This window comes from Guillardia theta (assembly GCF_000315625.1).
Source record: "Guillardia theta CCMP2712 unplaced genomic scaffold GUITHscaffold_71, whole genome shotgun sequence".
Classification (NCBI taxonomy): Eukaryota; class Cryptophyceae; order Pyrenomonadales; family Geminigeraceae; genus Guillardia; species Guillardia theta.
In genome coordinates this window covers 164,038-172,297 of record NW_005434603.1, presented here as the reverse complement: position 1 = coordinate 172,297, position 8,260 = coordinate 164,038, and the positions used below count along the sequence as shown (strand labels likewise).

The 8,260-nt window shown below is 49.9% G+C and overlaps 3 protein-coding genes across 3 annotated transcripts in view; 2 read left to right on the top strand and 1 right to left on the bottom strand.

The window, feature by feature from the left end:
- GUITHDRAFT_113938 (hypothetical protein) overlaps positions 1–1,426 on the bottom strand; it is a gene marked incomplete at both ends in the record, with an annotated part of 3,750 nt that extends 2,324 nt beyond the window's left edge. The window contains 6 exons of the mRNA XM_005826869.1: positions 71–162; positions 233–292; positions 495–577; positions 826–926; positions 1,118–1,292; positions 1,366–1,426. Coding sequence (XP_005826926.1) covers positions 71–162; positions 233–292; positions 495–577; positions 826–926; positions 1,118–1,292; positions 1,366–1,426 — 572 coding nt within the window. The remainder of the gene's footprint in view (positions 1–70; positions 163–232; positions 293–494; positions 578–825; positions 927–1,117; positions 1,293–1,365) is intronic.
- A 2,107-nt stretch (positions 1,427–3,533) lies between these two features.
- GUITHDRAFT_113937 (hypothetical protein) lies at positions 3,534–5,618 on the top strand (the record flags this gene model as incomplete). Its single annotated transcript, XM_005826868.1, has 9 exons — positions 3,534–4,453; positions 4,501–4,545; positions 4,598–4,688; positions 4,749–4,856; positions 5,006–5,089; positions 5,140–5,217; positions 5,309–5,345; positions 5,456–5,529; positions 5,583–5,618. 9 exons carry the CDS (start codon positions 3,534–3,536, stop codon positions 5,616–5,618), a joined length of 1,473 nt encoding a protein of 490 aa, XP_005826925.1.
- Positions 5,619–7,490: 1,872 nt separating this feature from the next.
- GUITHDRAFT_158364 (hypothetical protein) overlaps positions 7,491–8,260 on the top strand; it is a gene marked incomplete at both ends in the record, with an annotated part of 2,931 nt that continues 2,161 nt past the window's right edge. The window contains 3 exons of the mRNA XM_005826867.1: positions 7,491–7,577; positions 8,048–8,100; positions 8,246–8,260. The exon at positions 8,246–8,260 is cut by the window's right edge and continues 163 nt beyond it. Coding sequence (XP_005826924.1) covers positions 7,491–7,577; positions 8,048–8,100; positions 8,246–8,260 — 155 coding nt within the window. The remainder of the gene's footprint in view (positions 7,578–8,047; positions 8,101–8,245) is intronic.

Genomic DNA, 8,260 nt, shown 5'->3' with positions numbered 1-8,260 from the left:
CTCGTCCTCTCGCTCCTCCTCCTCCTCCTCCTCCTCCTCCTCCTCTCCTCCCCCCCCCCCCTCCGCTCACCAGCTGTAGTGCAGAGCTGTGTTCCCCTGTTCGTTCTGATAGTCGACAGGAACGCTCCCGTTGTCAATGAAGATGCACATGTCTTCGCATTCCTGAGTCCCTGTCTCAGAACAAAGAATAGCAAATACCATTACCTCCTCTCCCCTCCCCTGCTTCTCTTACCCCATATCGGGCGCATGCCAACATCTCATTGCCGGCCTCCTCATCCGCGCATGTTACTCTCTGTCGATGTAACATGATCGTCATTGCCATCACCATCACCGGCATGGGAGTCGTCACGACCACCATACTCCCCCTTCCTCCCTCCTCCTCCTCCTTCCTCCTCCTCCTCTTCACTCCTCCTCCTCCTCCCTCCTCCTTCTCCCTCTCCCTCCTCCTCCTCCCTCCCTCTCCCTCCTCGTCCTCGTCCTCCTTCACCTCTCACCTCACTCATAACGGGAAGGGTCTTGGGCGCAAGGGTTTGCAACGATGGAGTTGTGACTACAACCTTCTTCATCTTCCACAACCCTGACAAAGTGATCTTCTCATATCCTGTACTCCGCCTCCCTCCTCAACGACTCCTCTCTCCCTCCCCTCTCTCCCTCCCTCCCCTTTCCTGCCAACCTCCTCCCTGCCCCCTCTTCTCCATTCTCTCCCCTCCTCGCCCCCCCCTCCCCCCCGCTCCCCCTCTTCCCCTCATCGTCTCCTGTCCCAAGTTCTTGATCTGCACTTGCACCCGCCCTCTCGCTCTCGCCTCCGCTCCATGCCTAGCGCACCTGAGCCTTGCTTCTTGAAGAGAATCTGAACCACCAGCGGGTCTCCCAGGTTGCCTGCCTTCACCCACACCTTCTCCTCTGCTGCCCCGCTCGCCGCGATGCTGCGAGGACAACAGCAGCATCAATTTCTAATGGACGAGGTAGAGAACAAGAAGGTGGAGCACTGTGGGAACAGGAGAAGCAAGAGCAGGGGCAAAAGGATGGGGAGGAGCAGGAGAAGAGCAAGCAACACATCCATCCCCACGATCGAGTCCTCAACTTCATCTCGCAGCCATCATCGGATCAGAGCAACCTCTTGATAGTTATCGTGTGCCCTTCACTCGATCTCGCGAGGATCTTGGTATCGGCAGCAAGGTCAGGCACCCCTTGCCTGCGGGCAGATGCCGGGTTAAACGTGTGGAGGCAGGACGGGCGAGCATACTGCAGTTTGAACTCTTGCTGCTTCCCTGGCGAGCCATTCGCATAACCTGCACGACGGGTAAGTTCAGTCTGACCCTTGGGAGGCGGGAAGAAGAGAACAGACACGCGTCCTGTCCCTACCTTCCCAGATCGTCTTCTTCGTTCGTGGGTCGCTGGCCACAAAAGCGATCGTTACGGACATCCTGACAGATATCATCAGCATGTAATGAGGAGGCGACACGCAAGACGAGCACATCTCCCCTTCTCGAGCACAACATGGAACGGCGACCCTCTCCGATCCTTCCCACCCGATCCCCGTGTTGCTCCCGACCCCCGATGGCAGCAGCACGGGGATCGCCAGGACGCCATTTCTCCAGCAAGAGCGAGGCAAGCAGCAACATCATCTCAAGTCTCAGGTGCATAGCAGGCAGCAGAGGGCTTCTATCCTCCCTCCTCTCGTCTCTCACCTCCTCTGCCTCCCCACGCTCGTCACGCGCTGCCCGCCATCCCGCACATGCGAGGGTTGATGAAAAGTATCGGGCCCACCTCAGCACGAGATCTCCAGGCCCGCCCCGCGTTGAGATTGTATAATTTATTGTAAAATTGTACCAGTGGGTACTGTACAGCAGCAGTATCGAGAATGTTTGTACTCAATTACCTTTTTGTATATATCTATATAAATTTAGATACAGATTTAAAACCTTTTTATGTTTGGAAACGGAGGCTGGAGGTTGTCCGTTGGCCCTGACGAAGAGGCGGGGGTTCAGGGATAACCCCCACCCCCCTTATCATCATTTCAAACATCTCAGAAGTACCCCTTCTTTATCTGAGCTCTTTACTACACCTTCCGCCTAAGTGAAGGGGGGTAAACGACTCAAGAACCATGGGTGGGGTAGTGAATTTTGAGCTCGGGTTCGCTGAACCTCGAACATATGTACCGGGTTATTTGCGTTGCTGAAAGCTGTCAACTGGGAGGTAGAGGTACTCAAAGCAATTTCATTGGATGGTAGGGTCATCAGCATCATGAGTTGTAGAGGGGTTATAGGGTCCCCCATCGGAAGTTTACTTCATTAGGACTGATCGATAAAATATGAATTAAAATATACAATGATCATATATTTCACCGAGGCGGACTTGTTGAGGCTAAATAAAATATGTGGGATGTATAGGATACTGTTTTATTTATTAATTCCTGCCCCATTCTGGGCTCTCAGAGATACCTTTCTGGTACCAATGGTTGTTTTAAGAACTGTACCAGATTTATAAGCCATGGAGGACAATTGGTATCAATTAACAATATATTTTATCTTTTCTTCAGGACGACTAATATCTGGCTAAATCGTACGGAACATTTTGCATCAACAAAACTTATATTGTAGAAACTTTCAAAAACGTTTCTGAAACTTTGAAATTGTAGCAAGTTTGGAAATAGAACATATATTCAAGAACATATTTAATGCATCAGTTGGTACTAGTATTACTATGTGGTACAATTTTAAAACTTACGGAGGGTTTAGACCCTCCGCCCCTGAGAAAATGGCAGGAGCCGCATGGCGGTACTCCTATGTTATCGCGCAATGCAGGCAGGAGAAGCCATGTCTCAGGCGATTCTTTCAAACATCAACTATATGAAACACCACTTGCTTTTCCTTTGCAAACTAACCTTGCTTATGAATCCCTGTTTCTTCACTCCTGTCCTTGATAGCCCGTTTCCCAGCAGACCCCATGTTTGAAGTAGCCAAAGCGAGTTTTCATCTTCACCTTAAGGCAGCTTAGCACGGCACATATGATCTAGGCTTGCAGCACCTTTCACACTCCAATGCCTGCTTCGATTCTCATTTCTTGAGGCTCAGTTCACACGATTGCTGAGCGAATATTTGTCTCTTCATGTGCAAGGTTTCCCCTTTAGGCTCCCTCTTTCACGTTTTCCTCTGTCTTGATACTTGCATCTTGAACATCTCCTCCTTGAACTTCAATATCGGAACTCGCTATTGCTGACAGAAGATTCATTTCAATCACAGCTAGCCTAGTATAGTGAGAGGCTATCCTTTCGGTTTTGGTCTCAAAAGTTCAGGTCAGGATTCTCCAGCAATGCCTCGATAGGGAACCTTGAAGATGCGACGATGGTCAGTTCAGTTTATCAGTTGGAAGCTATCTTTGCTCTTGTAGAAGGGGTTAGGAACTTCACTCTCCTCCTTAGACCAACGACCCTTCTGCTGCTGCATGTATTTCTGCTCTGATTCGTTCTGTAGCTCAGCGGAAGCAGTCCGAGGGCTCTACGTGGCCTGTTGTCACGCTTCGATCTAGCAATGTGTCAGCCCTCCGATGAGTCAGGAGCTGTTGCAACCCAAAGTCAAGAAAAACAGAACCAACAATCCTCCGGCAACCCCCCCGAGGAAATGCATGTCAAGTTGAATGAGGATGGAAATTTCTTGTCTTTTGCACCAAGACCGTCTCTGTTCTCAAGTGAGCATCCTTCCAACAGCTATCGTGGTTTCGTGAATGTCCTCATTATCCTCCTTCTGATGTCAAACTTGCGCATTGTCATCCAAAACTTGTACAAGTACGGGCTCTTGATCAACCCCTGGCACATTACTCACCTTGGCAAGAGCGACAACGTCTGTCTAGCTTTCTCACTTTGGTTCTACGTCTTTGTTGCCTATGGCATCGAGAAGCTGCATGGTTACGTGTACAGTCCCATCATCAAGGCACTTCATTGGACAAACGCCATCGCCTCGTTCGTGGTTCCATGGTATGCGATTTGGTACTTCCGCACAGACCCGAGTGGGGGTATTATCGTGTTGGTCTTTGCTACCACAGCATTCATGAAGATTGTGTCGTTCTTCTTGGTTTGTGATCGCCTGAGGGCAGAGGCAAAGAGCAAGGACAAGAAGTTCAAGCCGAAGCTTCGTCAACTGCTCTACTTCATCGCCGCACCCACTCTCGTGTTTTCCCCAAGGTATCCTCGGACAGCTAAGATTCGATGGGGATGGGTGCTGAGAAGAATCTGGGAGTTCATCGGCATCTGGGCTGGCATCTACGTGGTTGCTCGTCAGTATGTGATGCCTGGGCTCATGAACACGTTGGTGCCTCTGGAGAACGGAAGTTTCTTCCTCATCGTCGAGGGGCTGCTCAAGATCGCTGTGCCAAACTTTCTAATCTGGATCCTGGGGTTCTACTCCATCTTCCACCTCTATCTCAACATTCTTGCGGAGCTGACTCGCTTCGGGTGAGCTACTTGTGGTCTTGGAGTTGATCCCCGTGATGAGTTTGCAGTGACCGTCAATTCTACAAGGACTGGTGGAACTCAACAACTTTGGGGTACAAAGTGACAGTGTTTCTTGTGTACATTTCAACTCATTCACTCCCACAGTTATTTCTGGAGAACTTGGAACCTCCCTGTACATAGCTGGATGGTCGAGCATGTCTACATGCCCTTGACCACTCGTGGATGGAGAAAATCGGTGATCGTCGCATCTTCCGTTGGAATCTCGCGTGTTAATTAACTCTTACTGATCTTCCAGCCTGCGTCCATCTTCATCTTCATAATCTCTGCGATTTTCCACGAGCTCATCGTCAGCATCCCGTTCTGGAACTTCAAGCTCCTTGCCTTCGGAGGAATGATGCTCCAGGTCCGCCTCCATCTCTTGCCCTCCATGCTCCCTCTTCCATACTCCACCTCTCGTGCTTGCTTACCGCCTCACCACCTCCTGCTCTCCTGGCCTCCGATCTCAGTGTCCTCAAACCTCTTCTCCCCGGACTTCCTCCTGATTGACTACAGGTGCCATTGATTGAGTTGACCAAATGCCTCAAGGGGAGTCAGACGGGTAACGTCATTTTCTGGTTGTCAATCATGTTGGGACAGGTCAGCATGGTCAATTTCAATTCGTTTTGTTCCTCACCCTCCTCTTCCAGCCGCTGATCGTCCTGCTGTACGCAAGAGACTACGCTCAAGGATTGTATGGCCCATGGACTGATGCTGACACGAAGACGGTTCGTCTGCTGCATTGCTTTCTACCAGCCTTGTCCTCCTATCGCAGAGGTCAAAGTTTTGTGGAGGTCCTGAATGGCTGTGTTGAAACAGGTTGGTAAGATTTTGAATGGATTCCAAGAAGCCATGGGTGAGAATATCACTTGCAGTTCCTTCCTCCCTATCTTTCTTTGTGCTCTCCTCTTGCTGCTCTTCCTGTTCACCTCTGTACTGTTATCCGCATCACTGACGTTGCTTCAGGATGGAGTTTAGCCGCCAACCTCACTGTCGTCGCTCCTCCCTCAATGCCTCCTTCTCCAACGGCTGTTCATTGGGTAAGGCCCTTCCTCAGGCACATGCTCGTCTTTAACACCCTGCCTTGTTGCAGAGATTTCTTGACAGATTTTACAAGTTCATGCACTGATAGTCGTCCAGAATTGATTTTCCCCACCGTTTTTCTTTTCTCCTTCTCCTCCTCCTCTTTCTCTGTTTTTACGAGCTTGTGTGTTCTGTAATTGTAACTCTTTGAATCATACCTCACTTGTCTCTTCCTCACTCTCTCCTTTCTCCCGCCATCGGCGCGCACATTTCGCCATCGCTCGTCGGCAAAGAAACAGTTTCGCCAATCAGTTTCATGATTTGAGTGTTCATTTGAAATTTAGATACCCATGAACCATGTAATTTCGATGTAGTTGGGAATCTTGCCATGTGAAGCATCATAAGAGGGGGTAGGGATAAGCATGACTAGGGCAATAAGACTTCGAGAATAGGGGTACTTTATTTCATACCAGGGGGTAGGGGTAGATATTTGTGGGGTTGGGGCTCATGTAGGGTGGATATTAGGCGGGGTGGGTATGGAAGAGGAGAGAGTCTTGTTCCCCATGAGACGATGGAGGAAGCGGAGGAGGGAGGGAAGAGAGGAGGAAGAGGTCGACGACGTCGAGAGGAGGAGAGGAGGAGCGGAGGAGCAGGTAGACTCTATGGGTAGATAGAACATGCGATCGAGATGAGGTGGTGAATGGGTTTGATTTGTTTGCGGGAGAGACACCTTATACGGTAGGTAGTACATCATGTCATGGCTGGTCTTGTGAGAAACAGAGCTCGACCGTAAACGGCACAAGGCTGACTTGTAGCTCATTGAGCCGCGTATATTTGAGCTGATTCACGCCTGGTTCTCATTCATTTTGTTAAAGTGGTTGGAAACAGAACATATAGGCGGCAATATCGACCAAAAGTTTATTGAGGGAGGATTCAGATAGAGTTTTCAAGTGAGAAGACGAAGGTTGTAATGTCCAGAAAGCTTTACCTACCCTCGTCTTGCCATCTAGAATGCATAATGCAACATCGTCTTGAGGATGATAGGAATGAGATTTTTGTTGCTCCAAAGTCGATGCCAACGACCTCGATCTAGCACATGTTAGCGACTATCGTAGCCCTTGATACGTCTATGTCGCTTATCATGGCTCTTGCCGCACCAGCACATGATGCCTGACTGACGGACAAGTGTTGCAGGGTCGCAAAGTAAACCGCGTCCTCGGGGAAAGGACAAAGAGATGAATGCGTTTTGAGGACAGCCTTGTCCTGCTGCCGTGGGATTGTTAATGGTTTCCTGCATCTGCAGAGGTGACAGCCAGCAGGCTGGTCGCGAGAGCGCCGGGTGACTGTCATGCAGACCGAAAGGGATATGAGTGCCAGCACGAGGAAGAGCTGTACGCGGTGTAAACACGTGAACTGTACGTGTAGGAGTGGACCCGGCGAGGCTGGCGATGTGACTGCATGCCACTCTCTGTCACTGCCCCCTGCGCCTGACGTGCTGGGTGTTGGTCAGACGGTCAAGGAGAGCTCGCAGGAGGAGGTGGTGAACCCAACGTTGAACGCTGCTGAAGAAGAGGTGAAGCCTTCTGGTGTCCTCATTGTGAATTTTCTCTGGACCTCTGTCCCTGTCCCTGTCCCTGTCCCTGTCCCTGTCCCTGTCCCTGTCTCTCTCGTCTCCCTCACTCGTTGCTCTGCTCCTTTTGCCCTCTATTCGGTCTATCTCTGGTCCACAAGCAGCTTTGCCAACCTTATTTTGCCTTCTGTTCGCTACTCCAATGATCACAAATAACTCAGTAATTGCAGGCAAGCCTTGAAGCACAGTTCCTTGAGCCAGAGGTTGAGATGAGGAGAGATTGGGCGTTATTGCTCATTATGTTGATATCAGCCTGGATCAGCTGAGACATCGTCGAAAATTGAAGCTGGTGACATCGATGCATGTGTGTCGTCAGAAGGATTTGACAAGTGGTGCAAAGAGGGAAAGATGAGCAAGATGAAGGAAAATCAGACCAATGGGGTCTCGAACAACGTCGAAACGGACAACAGCAGGAAAGATGATAAAGAGCTCAAGGTCCGAACGTCTCCCACTAACTTTTCCAGGGAGTGACAGATGCTGCTTTCCAGGTGGGACAGAATGTCCTTGCGTTGTGGAGAGTAGCGGAGAATGATTGGCGTGAAGTGACGATCTTGGAGAAGAATAAGTCAGGATCTTCGGTATGTTTCTAGCCATCATGTTTGCCACGTGCCGATGTGCTACTCTCATTTTGCTCGTGCAAGGGTTTCTTTGCCTTTCCGTCATGCTAATCATTGTCATTATCATGACTGCCACCATCAAATTTGCCCTAAATTCTCAATCTTGTCATCATCATCATCATCATCACCACCACCACCACCACCACCACCACCACCTTCACCATCGCCAGCACCAGCACCATCACCGTCATCATTGCCACCACCACCACCACCACCACCACCACCACCATCACTTTCGAGTTTGGTCATCTAGAGCGCATCTTTACACTAAGGCGGAATTTTTTGCAGTTTTATGTGCACTGGGTCGATTTCAACCGACGACTTGACTCTTGGATTGACAAGTTCGTCAACTTGCTGTTTTGTTCAAGCAGCTATTCCTGACAATTTTACCAGATCTCGGATTGATTTGGACACGACCAAGGAGAAATTGAAAGAAGTAAGCAGACGAGGATTCAAGGGGGTTGGATGTCGCTGAATGGTGGTCAGGTGCGGGATAGGAAA